The sequence below is a fragment of the Osmia lignaria genome, chromosome 13 (genome assembly GCF_051020975.1).
Source record: "Osmia lignaria lignaria isolate PbOS001 chromosome 13, iyOsmLign1, whole genome shotgun sequence".
NCBI classification, from domain to species: Eukaryota; Metazoa; Arthropoda; class Insecta; order Hymenoptera; family Megachilidae; genus Osmia; species Osmia lignaria.
The window spans coordinates 9372943-9395277 of NC_135044.1; the positions used below are offsets into that span (position 1 = coordinate 9372943).

Sequence of the window (22335 nt, forward strand, 5' to 3'; positions counted from 1 at the left end):
AATTTAAGAATTCGATTATGACATTAAAGAATGGAAGAAACTTGAAATGATGAAAAGTTCGAATTGCGCATGCGTGAATTTAAGAATTCAATAATAGAAGTATATGACCCTTATTCAAAATCTGACAGACACACAAAAGTCGTGACATAAGCACACTCAATGGAGCGTGCTAAAAGATATCGGTACCGGTACATACACATGTGTACCAGGAGTTTTTAAAGGGTTTAACTATTTTTTATCCTTTCTTTAATGAAAATTTTACTAAGAATGTTTAAAATCAATTTGTTCAATTTGCTCCGTAGAAACAAAGCAAAACTTTATATTTTATAATTTTATTGCTTTCTTTTATTACAAAATGTTGTGTTACATTAATGACTGTTAGAATTGATTCATTTTTCATACAATGATCCTTTGAAATGATCAGCAACAGGCAAAACAAGCATATTTACCAGTAATATTGATCGATGTTACGAATCAGTGGATATGAAATTGCCTCGATTCGAAGTCAGTTTCGAATTCAATGCATTCGAGGAGTAACACGGAATCGGGTTCGTTGCAGATCGTATTAGACTCAGATGACTTTACATTACGAAATAAAGGAACTAATTGATTTTTTATAATGTTCTAATTGTAAGTACCTACTCAACCCTTTCGTTATCGCGCATTTTAATTAAATATCGTTCACTGTATACCAAATAACAATAAAAATTCGATGCTTGAAATTTTATGAATAAATTATTCAAAGATTTTTACATATTGGAAAATTGATATGTAAATTAATAATGAAAGTAAAAAAGAATCTAAAATTAAATTTAAATTGTTGTAATCATTCAAAGATTAATATATGTTTGACTTAGGAAATAAACAATTCGTTTTTTCTTTCAAAGTTTGTGAAAATCGATAAATATACCTATCTCCTGTGTTTCCACAATACCGGAATTTGTAATTACTGCTCGAATATATCGTAAAACGATGAAAGGCTGCGCGAAATACAACTGAATTACTAATTTTATCTCTGGAAATCATATGCAGAATTGAATATCCATTGTTCAGCAAAATTGTATCAAAAAATAAATCTCTTTTGTATCACTCTGTCCTTTGAAAGTATCGAAACAGAAAAGTGAAAAGGGATGAGTCGAATGAAATTAACGAGATAATGCTTTTACAGTAGCACAGAAAAATTATTCCCCGAGTCAGGAATTAAAAAGGCTCTGAATTTTTTATCATGTCGATATTGACCATTTAGCATTGAAAATTCGCCGTAAAAGTTTTTCGTCTTTAATTAAATACATATAGATATTAACGCGAGCTCGTTTCGACAAGGATCATTTTTTGTGACCTTACGTCAAACCTATTCGTCAAACGAAATATAAAATTTACAGGCACGACTCTGTGCCATTTACATCATTTTGTCCCTCAAAATATAATATCTGATAGATTTTTAACTTGAATTTTTAACAATCAATCACATTTAATCGTATAATTTTTACAATTAATCCTCTCGGTCATTTCAAATTAGGTATTTTTAATACTAGAACTACCGACAGTTAATTCACACTTATTTTTAAGTTGAAAATAATGTAGAAAATTAAGTAGATAAGGAATGAAACATAATTTAATATATACATTCATTCTTTACCTCGACAATAGCCAATATACATTTCAACAAAAATACCTCAATAAAATTTATAACTTAAAATCCGAAATTTAAAACCAGTTATTTTTAGTGGTTTGGTAGTTCTAGTTAAAGAACTGAAATTTATCCCATCTGTTTGTGAACATTCTGCATATGGAGCTTTCTTTTCTACATTATCATTTTGTTCAGCGATATCCAGGGAGTAGGGGGAAGTTGCCGATATCGTACTAGTCTCCTAAATCGTACCACATTCAAATTTTGCTTAATGTTGAATGGCGGTACCAGCTAGCAACATCTTTTATAAGCTAAGACATATATATTCCTATAAAACCTTAAATAGCGTATCAAAATCAATTACAGTAGCTGTTCTAACAAATTTGAGAAAGCAGATCAGCCTAATGTAAAATTTTAATCATATTGCGCTTGCGCTGTCTCTTTTAAAAATAATTTAATGATATTTATTTTTACACAAATATAAGCCTACGTTTTTATGTGCATGCGCCAATTTTCAAATCATGTTAAAACTTACTTATAAATTAAATAAAATAAAATTATAAAAGAGCCGGCGTGTAGCCTAAATCGTACTGCGGCGTAGTTTCCCAAATCGTACCAGTACGAGTTAAACAATTGATCAATATTTTAGATATTTTTTTTAGGTTATAGTTATGTCAAAAAGAAAGTACGGACAGTGAAGTGCAAATAACATGAATAAGGCTATAATAAAACACACGTCTTCAACTAGTGCATCTGCAAATATTTCTGTATCGCTTAATGAAGAGGAGTGGTTCTGCAGTTTGTATGAAGAAGTTCAACTTGAAAATATAATACAATGTTTAAGGGTACATGAGGCCTGTGCAGGTCTGTCAAAAGCACAAAATGTTATTATTGTCCTCAATGTTAAATAAAATCAATTTATTATTTATAACTCAGAGATAGGATGTTGGAAATCAACCAGTACGATTTAGGATACCGGTTGCCAAAATCGTACCTTTGTATCATTTTTTTACTAATGCGTGTAAGACTAACAACTGCTTTCAAAATGCAGTTAACGTTGTCCACAGGTTATTTAAATGATATTTTATAAAATTGCTCAGCTAAATTCTTCAACAGACATACCAGAGCTTCATATTATGCATAATATCTTAAGTGGTACGATTTCGGCAACTTCCCCCTATATTATTACCAAAATTGAAAGATTAAATTTTACATTGAGGCACATCAAATTATTGTCTTTTTTATATATTTTAATAGTATTAGACTAGAAAAATTTAAGAATATAGTTTTTTATTCTAGGATTTCATCCGTTTAAAAGTTACGCATATGTATAATAAAACTGAACATTTTGATTTTACTTTTGACTGTTTTGGTTTGACGTCATCCCGACTTGTATCTATGATCTGATTGGTCCGCGAAAACGTGCATTAATTTACTGCCAAAAAAAAGTTAACCTAACACGTGCAAAATAAAGTTCAGCTCATTGAAATATTATTAATATTGCTAAATTATTAATGATGCAATTATAAACTGAATCGTTTTGAAAAAATGTAAAATATTTTTCAATGTTTTGAATTAAAGATTCTTTTCTTTATGTATGAATTTTATTATGAAATAATAGACACTTTATCAATAACACGAGAAACGAAGAGGTCCAAAGATAATTATGAAAATCCATTAACAGAGAGTTGACAAGGTTCATCAGCGAATCATGGACAAGGTTAAGAGCATAACGAGAACGCCGGTTGGCGGGTCCAACGACGACGACGACGTAGTTAATCAAAATTAATCACGGGCCGGCTTCCTAACGAGACAAATTAAACATTCGTTAAACGCGACGTGACGATGACCCAATTAACTGCGGCCTGTTCATCCTTCCGGCAAGCAAACCCTCTCCACACGCGACCCACTTTTCGTGGACGTCAACGGGCTGAGAAAGAACATCGTGCGTGACAGGCATCGTCCATGATTTTCATTTTAATTAGAATGTTTGCCTCAGAAAAAAGCACTTTTTTTTCTCTATAAATTGTTCTTCATTTCGTGAAGATTAAAGTTTTCCTTTTTTTTTAAATTTCTTTTCTTTTGGTATCAAAACTATTTTACAATGAGTCAACTACAATGAGTCAGTTTACAATTTAATGATCTGTATGGATTATTGCATTATTTTATGATTTTCACATATTATGGTAAATATAATAGGATTGTTTTAAGGATTATAATCCTTAAAAAAGAATTGTATAAACAATTGCAGCAATATGTGGCCTCCAGACAAGAGCGAGATTAAGATTCTTAAGGCTCGAGGCTAAAAATCTTTAAGGGCCGTCGTGGTTACTTAAAACTTGCTTCAAAAATTGAAATTAAATGGCATTCAGTTGTAAAGAAAAATAATAATCTGCAAAGGATTATTTTGGGAAATATATATTAATAATTTAATGATTTAAAAAATTTAAATGAAGAGGATTCAGTTTCATAATAGCAAAATGATCCAAATTTTACAAAATTATAGTGAATTTCAAAATTTGAAATTTTTTGAATTGTCGTCATTGAATGATGAAAAATCGTTAAATCATCATTATGAAAAAATCATTAAACCATTATTATGAAAAATTATTCGATCATCAAATCACAATTATGATAAATCATTAAATAATCATCATATGACGAAGATTTATCAAAATTGAAACGAGCGGATTTATTTTTACAATAGCAGTTGAGTCAAAAATTTGCAAGATTATAGTAGATTCGAAGCTGTAGAATTTTTTGACATACATAGTTAATGAAAGTCTTAAAACGGGGTGCGGGACTACAGCCCCCCTTAAATCTCATTGATCCGGCACAACTCACATGTTACAAGTTGCTCATCAATGATTTAAATATTTCAGTTTGTTGTTTAATGTGATGATAATTAGTTATGAAAATGAGGAGAAATAATCAGGTATGGAAAGTAGTCGCATGTGATGAAATAAAATCTGTAAAATGAGAAGCGAAACATAATAAAATTTGTATAGTAGCAGATCAAATTTATTGATCAAAAGTAATTAAATGGTAACGACATAATAGAGGTTGTAAATTGATATTTGGGTTTTAATTAGAGCCAACTGTAATTAGTTTCGAAGGGTAACGAGGAAATGACAGGAATGCAAAGTGGGTTGATGAATGTGATGAAATAAAATTTGTTGAAAGATGCTAGAATTAACACAGAAAGTATTTGTAAACATGAACGATCTAAAATGATGGTCTATTAATTAATATTAACAAGATTCCATCACGTATAACATCTAATTTAATAAACTCATCGCTGAGAAAGGTTGCGATAATTATAAAATCAAACAGAAATTCTACGAAACGTTAATGAAGGTGTTTAATTTATTTGATTGTTATAAAATTAATTGCAATTGTTATCTGTTACTGAAACCTTAAAGTAGATTCATCATTTTCACAGTTGTACGAGTACAATTGTACGTCACATGAATTGTAACTCTCTCCATAGTTCGCCGTCCGAGGGATAAATAATAATCTTATGCTAAACCTAAATGACTGGAATAATTATAAATTATAAAAATTGTTGAATGAAACAGCATCTTAAACGAAATACATACATTTGTAACTTTAAGCTATTTTTTAAACATATTTAATAGCAATAATGTTGTAAGTCAATTATCTGACAAGTAATAAAGAATTAAAATTACAGGCTTAGTGTCAAGCGAGAAATCGTTCAGTCTGTCGTGCACCATCCATCTCGATCAAATTAATATCGAATTCTCCGTCGAATTCCAGCGGAAACAGGGATATTATCCTGCGAGAAAATGATTCCATTGGAATTCCTTAATATTTCACGGAGAGGATCGTCGCTTAATACTTTAACCCGTATTTGGGTGACGTTTGAATTTTCATGGGCACTTGACAGCTGTTTTACAAAAGATGACTTATAAGCATAATTTTATATGATTCAGTTCTTTGAATTAAAAGTATATCATTAACACGTTGACTACAAATTAGGTATATGACAGTAAAAAAAAAAAGAGAAAAAAAACAAGTTATAGGAAGTTTGAAGAATTGAAGAACTCCTTTAAAATAAGAAAATTGGAAGTACCCTTTCTAAAAATAGAATTATATTTTTCCTTTTTGAAAAAACGTGGATGAACGTCGCCGTTTAAATCGCAAATAAAATTTTAATCCGGAAAGGAATTGCCTTGTTTCCGTAAAACGTAAACTGTCCATGCGATTTGCATTTTTATTTGACCAGACTGGTATGCGTATCCATGCATCGATCGTCGTTCGAATTCGAAGAGAAAAGGGGCAAATGAAAATCCAATCGTGGACAGTTTCATTGGTCGACGATGTAACGCGAGGTAAATGAAAATTCCCCAAAAGACGAATTCGATCAAAAAAGATCACGATTAACATTTCTAGCATTACGGAATTGAACACTTACTTATGAATGTCATTGAAATAATTGTTCGCGTCGCTTTTAATTGTTCGTCTTCATGAGATAGACACAAGGTAATCATTTGTTTTATTTTCACGAACGAAGAATTTGAATAATGTGCTACACCAATTTTCCAAGTCATCTCCAATACGAAATATTGTAGATGTGTGGCTTGTGACATTTCGACGAAATTAGACATTGCGTTGCTGCTACGTTAATTAATGAAATACAAGACTGAAATCCTAGATGTTTACTTCTTTTTCTTTTAAGGGAGGTTTGCGTAATCAGATTTGAAAATTTAGCAAGCAGCTACGCGTGTACAGAGAAAAAGATAGGTTCGATGATAAATTACTCGTAGGCTATAGTAGCCATCATCGCCTAGACATCGACGAAGCATGTTTCTCGATCAATAATTAATAGACAACAATACGAGGTGCTAGGCGAGGGCAATTTAGCCCCAAGGGTTGGCCCATAAATTCGTGAACCAGCCTGGCAGGCCGTGCGGACATTCGGTTCAGGTGGTGGGACAGGCATGAACCGTTGGAGGAGCCACTTGAGCTACTCCATCAGCTCCTTCTCGAGTAGGCTTTCGGCATCAAAGCGGCTCGTCGCTCAAACATGCCGGTAATGGTTCAGACCGGCTCGAGTGGCGTGGCTCTGGGAATCCCCTTGTCCTTCTGTAGGGCTTTCAAACATACCTTTCGTCTCTCCGTGACCCGCCGCGCCGCGTCTCCTTCTCATCCTTGGGGAACGAAGTTGCTGCACCACCTTTCTCCTGCTATCCATTTCCTTTTATAACCATGAAACACCATGAAAGAGTTCATTTTCGGGCATTTGTTACTTATTTTTAAATTACCCTACTGATCTTTATTTTTTAATATTGTAGTCGTGGAAAGGAATCTTCGAAATTTGATTAATAATAATTTTTAGTATAATTTAAAAAACTGTAGCTTTTTGAACTTTAAAAAATTAGTGTGAATTTTTTCCATTTTCAATCGGCAAATTTTCGATCCACCAACGGTCACGATTTTAAACAAACAAAGCTGATAATCGGTGTAACCGATATAAACAGAACACAGTTGTATGGAGATTGGCCACAGCTACGGCCAATTTATGCGAGACTGTAAACAAGAATGGTAGAAAGCAAATTTTGGCTTCCGGTTACTGGGAATAGCTGGAAATGATACGACACTGATAACCATGCATTTCGGCTTTCATGGAAATTAATCTATGACCCTGCTACTATACTTAAATACCCATATATGTACAGTGGGTGTGAACAACGTTAATATGATTTCAAATAACATTTTGTGAAAGTTGTAGTTTATTAATTAATTTTTGTAAAATAAATTCTATGGAATAGAGATCGTACAAAAAGAAAATCGGATAGTTGCATAATTTGCAAAATTAACAAATATTGTGTAGATGGATCACCTCTATAACTTTTGTACCATTCGTTAAATTTCACAATCGTTATCTTATTTCAGTTTTATGTGTTGTACTTTCTACTAGCAGTTTGTTTAATTGTATCGTGTTTACATAAAACATAAGTAATTTATCCTTTTAATTTTAGTTGGATCTGAAAATTTCTGACGTAAAATTTCGTCTTTGTGATATTAAATTTGATTACATGGTATACGAATTTGAAGTATTTTTAATTATATAACCTATAGGCTGGTGTATATTGCATAACGTAAATGACGCTAAACTGGGTAATCTAACTCTTAAAAATGAGTTCCTTGGAACACTATAGAGTGAGTTGTTACCTATATGTATAATTGGGACAATTCGCAATTCGAGTGTAGTTTAAAATAGAAAACAGTCAAAAAGAGAGAATGTTGAATAATGTAGGAATGTCTATTTTTCTATAAGCTCAATTTTTGGACAAGTGCAACAATGCTCTTAAAAAATGTAAATGAACTGGATTGTTAATGTACCTACATGCTCTTTTTGGAACGAATAAAATAGATGATTAGATACAATGTGTTGATTATGACGTCTATCTAACCCATAATGTGTGTGAAGTTGGACCATTGTTGCAATTATCAAAATGTTTATTTTCTTAAAACCCTATTGTAATTTTAATATTATTGAGCATGGTTGTTATAAGTTCGTTTACAAGTGCATTTTCTTCATTTAATTATAGTCGAAATTCAGTCTTTAAAAAACTACTCCATCTTTCCCAAAAATACTCTTTAAGTTCAAGTTCAAGTTAATATTTTTATATATGTTTTGTAAGTTTGTTCAAGGATTAATATAGTAATTAATATACTATAGTAATGATAATGTTATTTCATTTAAAACTGTAATAATTTTTAAAAATCTATAAAAGTCAAAAATCCAAAAAGAAAATAGGATTGACAAAAACTCTATGGATTTATTTTATTTTTTTTTTTTTCTGTAAGGCTTGTCAGAACTCACGGAGATGCGTGTAACAAGAAAAGCAACCTTTCTTTGTCATGATAACATTTTTCGCTGGAAAATAGCTCCCCGTTCGGGTTTTTCGCGGTGTCATGTGTATCCTAGCGAGGCGAGTTGTGTCGAATCCGAAAAAGTCTCAAGTAGGTCAAAGAACTCGAAGCCAGGCCTGATTCTGTGTATGGTCTGGTGCGAATGAAAAGCTTCCATGGCTATTCTCGAGGAAATTCCATCAGACACGCGAAATCCTTGGCTCAAGACGCTTCAAGGAACTCGACTTTCCCGTTAAATTCCGTCTCTTTTGAAGTAATCTTAGCCTGGCGTCTTTCTTCGCCCTCGTATGAAATAATTCAATATTATCCAAGATATTTTCGATAGTTCCACGATGATGTGGTCCATGTAATCTAATATAAGAAGAAAGAAAAAGAAAGTTACCACGCATTCTTCCTAGAATAAATAATCTATAAATAATTAAGTGCAAGAAATGATATTTTTCAAAATTAGGATATGAATATATTAATATCATTTTTTCAGTAAAGAAATTGTTATATATTAAGTGTGAAAAAGAATACATGAAAGGGAAAGCACATTGTACAGAACGATGCGACACAACACCATAAACTTTATTTTAGTAAGAACGCACATACATGAAAATTAAAAGAAACTAGATTACAGATGGCGCAAGAGTGCCGCTTTTAGTTACCTTCCAACATTAAATTATTCAACAATAATGTGACTCTCAATTTTTTAAGTAATTCTATTGAAAATATTAATAAAGAAATTTTCCTACTTTCCGTTAACTAAATAAAAGATCTTTGTCTTCCGAATCGTAGTATACGCGTATTCATAGTAAATTTACGAACGACAAAGGAGGTTATCGCGATAGTGATTAATCCCGAGCACAGGTCCAAAATCTAGGGTGCCCAATTGATCGGTTAATACTAGCACCGAGTCGGTATAGATCAATGCCCATGGAAATCGGCGCTGCGGGCTCCTGAGGACCCTTTTGATGGGCGTAGGTATTTGCGAGAAGCATGACAGCCGGTATGCCACGTAATGGTCAAACAGCGTGCGACCAGATTCGAGTGCTATTATTATGGTACCGAGGAGGGCGCAAATTGACAGACATAATTGGTTTAATTTCTAAACGAAGTTAGTTCAGCTGCCATTCACGATTACTTAGAAATCCTCAAACTGTATTATAATATTAATTCATATTATATCTAAAGAATTTTTCCTCAAACAAGGAAAACGTGTAAATTTCTTTCATTTTGCAATTTTTAAAACACATTGAATTTGCCAGTGTTATTTTATTAGTTTTCATCAAAATTAGAAAATTAATCCTATTCCCATGGTTATTTACTGTTACACGATTTCATTTGATGCTCCAATGAATTCCTCCCAAAAGATTTAGCGAAATTGTAACATGAAATCAGCGTGTGCTTCATCCAGTCAGTTGCATAAATTACTGGCGATACTTCACGAATGAACAGAGGCTGACCAGATGATTCCTGTGTGCATGGAAATGGTTTGTCGAATAATCAACGATTTGTAGAAAGGTATCATCTATGTATAGATAAAGGTATGGGAAGCAATTCATCAGCCGGTTGTATGCGTTATCGCGTGCGAACCCGTTATCGAGAGGGTATTCTAATTTCACTACACTCTGTCTCTCTTGCTCATTCTCTCTATGTAATTTAACTTTACGGTTTAATCTTTCCGATGCAAATGCGGGTAATAACGTAAGGGGTGGAGGTTAGTTTGGTTGAAAGTAACCGAATACTGCGAGATTATTAGCGGATAAAATCGTGTCATCGAATTCTGATGAAATATTACGAAATTGTTTTTAGCGAAGAATTTTGAGAATTTTCCTACAGAATTAAGTAGAACAAATTCCAACTAAATTAGGATTATAATTTATAAAACTAAGGGTTGTTGAAGGGCTTTCAATAATTTATATTTAATTGTTTTAAAAAAGTAATATTTGTGAAGTAATCAAATTTGGATTTAAATTTGTATTAGAATTTACTGGAGGTGGGCAAACATTCAAGCTTCGAGTCGGATGGTGTCGGGCAGCGATAGTTTTAAATATGGATTTTAGAAAGAATCTTGACACGTATTTTCAGGTATCGTTTTTATTGCACATGTGTTTCTTATAGTATTAACGGTTTTTTAGACAGTGCTGCCAAAATTCACTCTTACAAGTGGTACCAACATTATATCACAATATAACAACAGGCAGGACCCTGACAGTTCATCCAGCAAATAAATTTGTTCGGATACCCGTCATTTCAGTACTCGAAATATCAACTTGGGACTCAAACCCGCCTCGGTATCCAAATTCGTCTCGAAAGCTAAAACTCATCGTCAGTTCGGGGCATGATTTTCCAAACTTACTTTAAAAACTTTTATAGTGTAGGGGTGACTGGGGACAAAAGTAACACGTTAAGAAAGTAACAACCACCCCTCAGTCCACATGTACATAATGTCCTCAGGAAGATTTATCACTATAGTGGGAGACACAGTCATACCCCCTCCCTTTATAGTCAGTCGACGCCGGGTTACCGCCTGAACTGCTTTTGTTAACCTAACCTTTGTGATTTGATAGCCACCAAGTAAGTTTTTCTCCTTTCAAGTTTTTTGTAATAAATGATAGGCAATGCCAAGATTCTGAGGCAAACAGGTGTCTATGTATTCTTAAATAGTGCATTAACCTAACCAGATCTTTGATTTAGATACCGTCGATATACTTTCCAAATTATTAATTTTCAAACTTAAAAAACGTGGTTGGGAACAAAAGAAACACGTTTTAGCGCATGAAATGTAAGGGTTGGTCTCATAAAGACTGTATTGAAGGTGAGCAGACTTATCTGTGCCATAATGGTATTTCATAAGTTGTTTGTAGACTTTATAACCATGTTTTATGTAAGCTGTTAAAAGTTAAAACTTGTCTTTGGGATAAGTTTTGATAACAAATTAACAAAGTTCCTATAATATTATATGTATAATTTATTCAGAGGCTATATTGATTGTTCCAATAAAGATAAAACTTTGCATAACATGTGTTGCATTGGTATCTAATTCCTTATGTCCCTATTCGTAGTGTTACTTTCGTCCTGAACACCAGGACGAAAGTAACACTTGTCATGTTTACGGACAACGTTCATGGCTGCCTAATATATTGCTTATATGGAACTTGAACTAGTGTGCATTTATAGAGGAATATATGGGCTACATGTAGGTATAACTTTTTTCAAATTCACTCTTAACACTCACTGGTAATAAAGTCAAACATGAAAAATGTTACTTTTGTCCCCGGTCTCCCCAATAATTTAAATGTAATTGAATTTCGGGTTCTGAAAACTTTCGAGATGCCACCCTATCAGAGACCCGCACAGCACTAGAAATTTAAAAAAAAAATTTGAAGGCTCACATGCAATTTTTTTTTTTACTTTCAAATATTCGACGCAAAATAAAAAGTATTAATTTTCAAAAGACAACGCACCCAAAATCATTCGATACAATCGGATAACGATCGTTGAAGTTTCTTCACGAAACACGCGACGAAGGGGTGAGAAGGGGGAAAAATTTGCCACGCGTTACTGTACAAGTTAAATCAGAAATGGTGGCGCAAATTTGCTTAATTATTCCCTCTCAGAACGTTAACCAGTCAAGAGAGAAAGAGGGACTGCTGTGGCGTTCACGTTCCCCTCGTAATTGTAGTGGTCGTTTATAGTTGAACGACTCTCGTCGCGTTGCAATTGTCTGTTGTCGGGAGTGGCACTCCTACTTCCGGTCGGCGTTAAAAGGCCGTCAACTCGAGAACGCGTCGATTTTTTCCGGCCAAGCCGAGCCAGTTTACTTTGAATTTGCGGAACAAGAACTTCTGCCTTGCTTGCAAGTCCTTGGCAAAAATGCTTTTATTTTAATTAATCTTTTTCTATCACTTCACCTGAAGAAATCGCGATAGAATTGTTTTTTAACTTTTCTGGGAAGCATCTGTTGAAGGATTTTTGTTAGAGAAACATCGTAGTCATTTTCAGTATGTTGTTTGTTTAAGGAGATTAAATAAATTATGATTAAAGATTGCTTAGAAATTGTATGAAACACAAGTATATTTCACAATATATTTTTTAACATTACCATGGGCAATGAGTAATTAATAAATATAAATAAAATGATAAAATTTTAAATAAGTATCGAGTGAAAATTATTTTTATGTTATATGAAGCATTAGTATACTCTACAATATATTTTTTAGCATAATCATTGGCACTCATTAATTACCATAATATAAAATGACAAAATGTTGCAACTAATGGGTGTACTTCCGAAAAGGACATACCTCCGTTTTCTTTTATACTCTGGATTCTTACGTATTATGACGTGCTCATTATAAATATGATACTGAGAATTGGCGCAAATTTTATTTTCATGGCGAAAACCATGAAAACACCATAAAAATCATAGTTTGTTTTCTTTACTTCCGTAAATAATTAGAATTTTGAAAAATACTTCAGATGAAAGTTGTAGACTTCATCAAAATGCACATTTTATGTCCTATTCATTTTTGTCATAAAGATAATAGTTTCTAAGAAAACTGATAGGTAATTATTCACTTATACGGAGCCACCCTCGATTTTAATGTCCTTTACATATGCTATCGGGGACATGATCCTGAGTAACTTTTCCTTATAACTTAATGTTTAAGTTTAAGTTTAGGGTAGGTTAGGTAAGGTAATGTAAGGTTTGGTTTGGTTAGGTTATTCGTTTTGGGGATGAAGCTTCCCACAAAGAGTGGATCTCGCTACGCGTGGAAAGTTAAAAGTCCAATGATACAGAAAACACGTGGCCGAGGGAGGAGCTTTGCTGTATCCCTTTCTAGTATTAGCTAATGAAATTAACAATAAAACTTTATTTGTGTTGGATGAATTATATAGAGTGTTCGACAACAGGTAGGCAAAATTTTAAGGGGTGATTCTAGGGGTCAAAATAAGACGAAAATCAAGAATAACGAAATAGCGTTTGCTGCTTTGTGTTCCAGTAATTAACGTTTAAAAGTTCGAGTAAAAAGCGCCTGAAACCTGTAATCCACCCAACACCGACGACTGAATGTCAGGTCAGCAGGGGTGAGTACAGTCATAACCAAGAATCATTGAATAGTAGAAACTTAACTCGTGCTATTCTGTTTTTCGGTACTGCAGCATTCGGCTTTCTCTTCTTGGTTATGACTGTACCTTCCCCTGCTGACCTGACGTTCAGTCGTCGATGCAGGGCGGAGTGCAGGTTTCAGGCGCTTTTTACTCGAATTTTTAAACGTTAATTACTGGAATACAAAGCCGCAAACGCTATTTCGTTATTCTTGATTTTCGTCTTATTTTGATCCTTAGAATCAACCCTTAAAATTTTGCACACCTGTTGTCGAACACCCTGTATGAAGTTTTGAACATTTAATATCGTTTTTCTCAAAAACTATTGTCTTTATGACAGAAATCAATAGGACATAAAATATGTATTTCGATAAAACCTATAACTTTTATTTAAAGTATTTTTCAAAACGACTATTATTTACGGAAATGAATGGAAAAAACTATGTTTTTTATGGTTTTTTCATGGTTTCCGCCATTACAATAAAATTGGCGCCAATTTTCACTATCATATTCGCAATCAGCACGTCAAAATACGTAAGAAGCCAAAGTATAAAACAAATCGGAGGTATGCCCTTTTCGGAAGTTTATCCCAACTAATAATGGAATACACCGTTCTTAATTTTTTCTTCGGTTAGATTGATCTACCAAACGCATCTACATATGAATGTCGAATTGTCAAGGGGTACACGTTCACGTGCATCTACATATTAATGCAGACGGGTACCCTGAAGTGTTCTACACGCATTGTTGGGTCTCAGGTAGACGCGTAGGATGCAGACGTACTGATGCACGCAGCATGCTCGCGAGTTAATATAGCTACTATAACTATGAAGAGAGGTGAGGCTGCGAGGGATTACAGCTGTATATCTATCACGCTGGAATACAGCATTGTACATGAAATCCGGATATGGCATGCCCATAGGCCACAGGAACGTCGCGCCGCGTCGTTTCTAACACGCGAATTATCCTTCAAACCTACCCGTCGCGAATTTCCAAGGGAAAACGATGAAAATTTCATAGAAAATGTACTTGGCAAGGACCGAGAGACGATTTTGGGTTATTTATTGAAAAAGTAAAATATTTCAAAAATAATTGATGTGAAATATAGGTTTGTTTGATGGTGGAATATGAGTCGTATGTAAACCCATAACGCAGTTCAAATTATGACGGTATAACTCATGTGATTGTTGAAATCATCACACCGTAACTTATGGTGTAATCCAAAATACTACATAACGGAATATGGTGCGATGCAAGTCATTGTACCATAACTCATGGCGTGACCCATGTCACCGTCCCGAGAACCATGCTTGAACCCATGAGAAACACCATAACAGTATGTCTGAAATCATGGCCGCATAACTCTTAACACGATCTATATTACAGTACAGAAGGCTCTGGTATAACTTATATATTATTATTTTAAAAACAATGTAGTAATACAATGACCAATAATTAATTACCATCAGAATCAAGTATCTGTAGATTATAATATGTTTTCGAAAGCACAAGTACTTACATATTGCAATTGTTAATATATAACCGATTATCATAAAATTCAACGACTAGAAAACAATATTTCATGAAGAGGAAAATCACCACAAAGTCTGCGAACAGTGTCAGACGTTCCCATAAAGGAGCTATTGAACCGCAAAGTAACATTCTCGTCGCCGTTGAAATCGCTGAACCAGCCGTTTCCAAAAGACTCGAAGAAGAGATGTGTATACATACACACGCAGCATATAGTCCCTTTGCTCTTCAAAGCGATCGACAGAAGTATTTAAGGCCTGATACGCTTGCGGATTTCCAACCATGATTATGCTGTAGTGCTGGCAAAGTAGCCGATAAAGCACAAGGGGGACCAAGAGTAGGCCGAGGATAAGAGGCAGATGGCAAAAGAAGTATCCAATGGTTGCATTTCTCTTAGCTGTGACTGAATTTCGAATTTCTGGGACATATTGGTCTTGGATTGAATCAAGTGCCATTTTTATAATTATTATAACTTTTTCACTATCTCACGCTATACTGTAGATAATAGACATTTTTATTAATAATATTGACATTTTTAATATTTCTATAGCTTGTGAAAGATTTGAGCATTAAATATCTACATTTGCTATTATGTTTTAATTATTTATCTTGAGAAAATTTATTATAATGCAAAAATCGACGTTTGCTCAGAAGTTATTTGAATTCATGTAATATAGAAATTTTCCTTTTTTTCTTCTTTCAAATTTTTGGATTTACATAGAATTGCTTTTGCGATAATTTTATCGTACATAATTAACACCAAAGTAAAATTACAGAACGCTCTCGATATCAATAAATTAACCACACCGCAGGACGTTCCAAATTGCATTTACTATTTCCCCGCAGTGCATTAAACATAGAATGACTTTCGTAATCGCAGTTGTACCTAGGATTCGATTACACGGCTACCTAAAATTCAATTAAATCGACACGCGAGTGTTGGAATGCCCCCCACGTATATATGTATACATACGCACAGGTGATTCTGGCCAGTACTTCTCGATGCTGTTTTCGACGCGCAGGAAAAAGTATAAAATTTAATTTACAACCGACGAGTTTCAATTTATTTCAATCATCGGTCACTTGACAATTTTGTTTTAATTGTTTCTCTGTTGCAATATCAGGACTACCATTTGATATAGTTCATTCCACTTTTTTTTTTTTATTTTGTAATTTTGCAATCAAATGTGTAAATTATGTTCTTTCTTTTTTTTTAAAGATGTTGAATTTAATTTTTCTCTTACAATATGATAGTTATTTTTTAAGTACCTCATAGTATTTTATCAGTACTACTTAAACCGGGATAAGTTTATTTCTGGCTTACTATGCCGTACTTTAAAAAACGTTTGAGATTTTATATTGAACTAATTAATACAAATTTATTATTTGTATGCCATTAATCGACTCTAAACGTGTCATAAATCTATAAATGTTAGTTCTGACTTATCATAAAGGTTATAAAAAACACATCTGTACTAACGTCATGTACACAATCATTAAAATACACAGGGATTTTCTAACCAGCTTGTGGAAAGGAATGGCATAGAAAAACGGAAAGATGGAACACAGAAGGCACAACGAAGAGAATGCATGTAGGACGCGAGGAATCGTCTCCTTATCCAAGTAGTGCTGGCCGTACTTTGATCAGAGGCACTGGATTTACGTTCATCCTCGGCAATCTGCCATCTGTCTGAGTCTTCTTTTCTCGCGTTTCAACTCCGTTCGCCCTCTTTGTCACTCTAATTCGTTGTATTGCAAGCTGGCTTCGCGATGTCTTTGAAGCACGAGCCACCGCATCGTAGGCATTTCGTCGAAGCTGAAGCTGCGACAGAAGTGGCATTGCAATGCCATTACCGATAGAAGATCGAAGAAAATAAGAACAATGGTTAAAAATTAAGATCTTTGATTGTTCTTTTGGGGAAGCTTCCGAAAGGCCCCATCACCCCAGGACAACCAAACTTCGGATTTATAGTAACTGAGGGACGAGAAATCGAATGAGACCATTTTCAGAACTGGCAAATAAACCGTTCCCGAGATATACAGGGTATTCTAAAACTGCGGGAACCCCCTATTATCTTGATAAGAACGCATTTCCACGCAAAATGACTAACCTAACCCTAACCCTAACCCTAACCCTAATCCTAACCCTAACCTAGGTTAGGTTAGTCATTTTCCGAAGTTTGGTTGTCCTGGGGTGATGGGGCCTTTCGGAAGTATACCCGTTCTTTTATAAATTAATTGGTTGAACTTCAGTCATAGGTCATTGAGTTCTTTGATGATTTATGGCACTGAACGTAACTCTGGGGCCCGAGGTTATTAAACCTTCGAGACCCCCCTTTATTAAAAACAAGTGAGTGTGTGCTTAAGACCGCACGACCCAAGTGAAAACTTGTATGGCGCATTAGCTAATTCCGTTTTTCATTACAATCCATCGTCGAACTGGCTTTTTTGATTCTTCTTCGTCTTTATAATCTATAAAGTGAAATATTCAAATATTTATACATGCACATCGTCGCTACTATTAAATATTAAAAAACAAATACATACATTCAGTGACAAAACTAAACACCGCAACGACGACGCATAGCTGTCTGTTTTTAGTTCGAATGAGCATTTCACCTCGGACCGTGACGGATCAGACTCATTCACTGCCCAGCAAAAAGTGTTGTTTTTAGTTCGAATGAGCATTTCACCTCGGACCGTGACGGATCAGACTCATTCACTGCCCAGCAAAAAGTGTTTACGCGGTGCGCCTAAAGAAGTTTTCACTTGAAAAATTGAAATTTATTTTACAAAAATTAAACAACATTTAATCAAAAAGAAAAAGAACAGCAGTACAAAATTCGTTTAATATTTTTGACACTATAAATGAAAAGTTTGTAACAGCCCCCCCTCCCCCGCGGAAAATGAGGTCCAGGGCTGAAGCCCCCTCCCCTCCAGATCTTCTCTTACTCCGGCACTGACTGAACGTTTAAGTTATGGATACTGTAATATGGTTTTAATTTAACGGTTGTAATGTGAGATGGTTGGAAAGAAAATCTCTTCTGTTGATTTTTCAAGAGAATTAAACAGTAATTATGATTTCATTAAACTTGTTTGAAGTTGGATAATATGAAGAAAATTTTTGAAAAATAAGTTTTGAAAAATGAAGCTGTTTGTATAGATGTAGGTAAATAAAAGAAATTTTAAAATATGCTGTGCATATATTTTAAAGAGTCATGTAATTCAGCATATTGACACTACGTTTGGAAAATTTACATATCATCCTCTCGTACAATTTTTATGGATGTAATATATTTTTACCCTTTTTTACAGTCGTTTTAACGGTAGATTTCTTAATCTCGTTGCCGTGAATTTACTCGACAGAAAAAAAGCATCAAAGCTATCGAGGGAATGGACGCTTCATTTCTACGATGGAAAAAACACGGTATCAGGAATGCAAAGAAGAATCCTTATCGATTGAATATTTACAGGAAAAAATGCGAGACACAAGAAAGCATCTTTGTTTTATCGAAATTGAAGCTCTTAATAAAGCATCGTGGTATGCCATGAAAGGAAGTATCAATCGACGAAATACCCTCAAGAATTTTTATTATTATCCATCTAATATGCTATTATTAAAATTTTTTCCTTCGAGTAATTTGTGGTTGCCGTCAGTTTTAAATAATATCTAAGAATTTTATTCTCTAACATGGAATTATAGAAAATATATGTATAGTCATTATTTTCCGTTTTCTTGTACTCCCATTTCGCTTAAAAATTAAATCAAGAATTCATTCACTCTTGTTAATTAAAATTTACTATAGGTTACTGATGACCACCATTCAGTTTAACAAAATGCAGATTAACCTAACGATAGTCAGGTTATAATTATTTGAGCAATGTCTTCGTGCGAAGACGAAATTTCTCGGCGTAATTACACGCCGAGATATACAAGACATGATTACACGAGGAAATAATTTCATGCTCCTTTGTTCTGATGTTCTGTTGCAGATACAAGTGTACGGCTTCAATGCTGAATTGTATCACAATATGAGCGAGGCGCAGCACAAGAGTCAAGGCCTGGTCGCGATCTCGTTGATGGTTCAGGTAAATCGATGATATTCACTATAAAGCTTAATTAATATACATACATGTTTCCATCAATAGAAACTCCATAATATCTTCCTTATCATGTTAAACGTTATGAAAATTCACATAATAAATTATTGAAAAAAATTCGAAGTAGTATCAATACCTATTATATTAATTGCTGTAATGCGGCAAGTAGAAAATTTCAAATTAGAAAATAAAATTATGGTATTCCGAAAAATTACACTTATAGCTTTTTCACTGCAACGTTTAACGTGTTAAAAGACTATAAATCTTGTAAAATTAAAAATCATTACCTTGCAACTCACTGAACGTAAAATATTCGATAATTTTAGAAATATTTTCTCATAATTTCCTTATTTTCTTTATACAAGATGTGATGAGATGAGATGAGAAATTACATTCGTAAAAATAGGGTATACAGAGAATGTAGTTTCTCGGGTTGCTTGTTATTTGATAGCAAACGGGTTACATATTTCCATAAAACAATCTGTATAATAGTTGCACAGTATTTCGAGCTACTTTTAGCTGTTGTTTCAGTTGATACCATTTGCGTGAGCGTGGCCTGGATTGCGTGTACGATTACGCGTCTACAAGAAAAGAATTTTCTTAATGGATTTTTGATGGCACGTTACGGTCAAAGTTGACCGCTATTTTAAGTTTTCTCTGCTGTACTCGCCTCTTCTTTGATGAAGGTTCTTAAGTTTCACACGATACGGTGGAATTGGATAGACGTGAGATGTTTGGAGATATTCTCAGAATCCCAAAGTATTTGCTTAATTTTCGTTAATATTTTTCAAATCAAACATCGTTCACCTCGTTTCAAAGAAAATGTATCTTCTAAAAATGAAAAATATATTTCTCTTGACTCTATAAATAATGAAATATTTAAGAAAGATTACAAAAGCGTAGCACGTAACTGTGTTTCTTGGAAACGCTGTAATCAGCTTAATTTAATTAGACGAATATTAGGTTAATTAAATGGACGATTCGAGAGACAAGATAAGGATTCCCAAAAGAATAGGGGACAAAAGGATTCGAAAATGGGGATGGAAACCATGGAAATTGACGTTGACGGTGGATGGTTTCGTTGGGGTAACTTCGAAATTTATTGTCGAGTTTGCGAACAAGGTATCGCGTGTTTGCCCTGTCCTTTTGATCGAAATAATTATTCTGTAATAGTACGCTAGCAATCAGAGCCAAGGAAACTACGAAAGTTGTGAATGCTACTATTTGTAGAAACGAAACTTTCTAAATTCCCTTCTGTTGTTTCCATTTTGTGTAGGTAACTATAAAAAAATGTGTGAAAAATCAATATAAAAATATGTCTAATCATTTTGCAAGGTTTATAATATTATCTATTTTCTTCAAACTTTAAATTGGAAAATAAAATAGTTATAATTATGGCATGCTATATTGGTACACAGTCATTCTAACTTTGGAATTGAACATATTAATAAAACATTAATATAAAAAAAATTTAATCTCTCACACGATAAAATAATTTTCAGACCAACATTAGAAATGAAGAGATCTATTACGTGGAATAACAAGTGTGCGTTACGTTCCCGTTTTCGAAAATTTCCTTATTTCAAACCAGACGCGTACACCTGTCATAGTCAATCTTTTAGAGTATTCGAGACGAACGCGAAGCAAAGGCGCAGTCCCTCAGAACCACGTAACGTCCGTCCTCATCACTCTTTTTACTCTAATTTTTGGGTATAAAAACGATGGCGGCGAAGAAGGCACTTAGGGTTTAGTTACAGTCTAGAAAGGGTTCAGTACGCGTCAATACGGTTCGCTTACGGAAAATCTCTGCAACGAGGAAACTCTGCAAGATCGGGTATTTAAGTCCCCTTCGAGGTACATTTAACCGTACAGTACGTTGTCTGCTGTTAAGCATTATTTAACCGTTGTAGTTCGTCCTCCGTTTGCTCTCGTTCATTAAAACCGAGAAGGATTCTTGCTTCGATTCTTGCTTCGCGGAATCGGAACTCAACACTTTTAACTCAATTCACTTTATTCCCTTAATAAGGTTGTAAATTTAGAATCGTTCATTCAATACCGCGACAATTACACGCAACAATTGTAAAGTTCCGACAGAAGAGAATAAATCTAGATCATTTATAGTTAATATATTGTTGTTCAATTGTAATAACTTGTCCAGAAGACCCACTAAGCTGTGTATTTACCGCTCGAGGTGCACCGATAATTCAAGTTACGAGGTCTATTACTAACATTTCCTGCAGCTCCCTACGTTAACCATTCGCAGGTTCGTCTCCGTGTCTAACATACTTCCTTAGGCTGCCAGTGTTATCTAACAACACTGGTTAAGCCAACTAACAACACCATAACCTAAATAAAGCCCCGGCTACGCAGCTGCCCCCCCCCCCCCCCCCCTCCCGTAACATGCCTGACTCTACATGTACCATTTCCACTTGTACACTTGCGATCAAATAAGATTTCCTCTAGACAAAATGGCGATATAGGGGAAGCAGGAATTCTCAAAATCTTAATTTTGACAATATTAATACTAAAAATAATTTGAAACACAGATAATATAATTTTTAAATATTGAATATTATAAAATTTAGTATATTTTAGGATGTGACGTGGCGGGGTAATGTCAATGACTGTAACAGACAATAATAAATAATAATATTTATTACTAACTTTAATAATAAGATTATAATTGATGGTGTGCGAAGTGCTCGTGGCAACTGTTCGGAACGTTCTACTGTTTTTCCGTGAAAATAAAAAGGGCATCCCAGGAAAAATGAGGAAGAGGAAAAAATAACCTTCTTCTAGCTTTAAGGACTAGAAAAGAAAACGTCCCTTCAGTAACCTTAGTCGTTAGCCGACTTTCCATTTGCACCAAGGTTCTCGAGTTCGGTCACACACAATATGTATACAACCTCTAGGAAAAAATACAAAACCCCGAGAAACCTTCTTCCAGGCCGACGCGACAGTCCACCACAATATAACTGAGAAATATGAATAATAAATTAAATATCAATTTGTAGAACGCTAACCAATTTGAAGGTACCCGAACTCGATACAGAGGGTCGTGTTAGCTAAGGAAGTCG

General features: G+C 34.1%; 1 protein-coding gene across 3 annotated transcripts in view; it reads left to right on the forward strand.

Moving 5' to 3' along the window:
• CARPA (Carbonic anhydrase-related protein A) overlaps positions 1-22335 on the forward strand; it is a 230181-nt gene that overhangs the window by 176087 nt on the left and 31759 nt on the right. For all 3 annotated transcript variants that reach the window (XR_004582812.2, XM_034337209.2, XM_034337210.2), the window contains exon 5: positions 19151-19246. Coding sequence is in view for 2 of the 3 variants with exons in the window: in XM_034337209.2 (XP_034193100.1) it covers positions 19151-19246 (96 nt within the window). In the remaining variant the exon portion in view is untranslated. The remainder of the gene's footprint in view (positions 1-19150; positions 19247-22335) is intronic.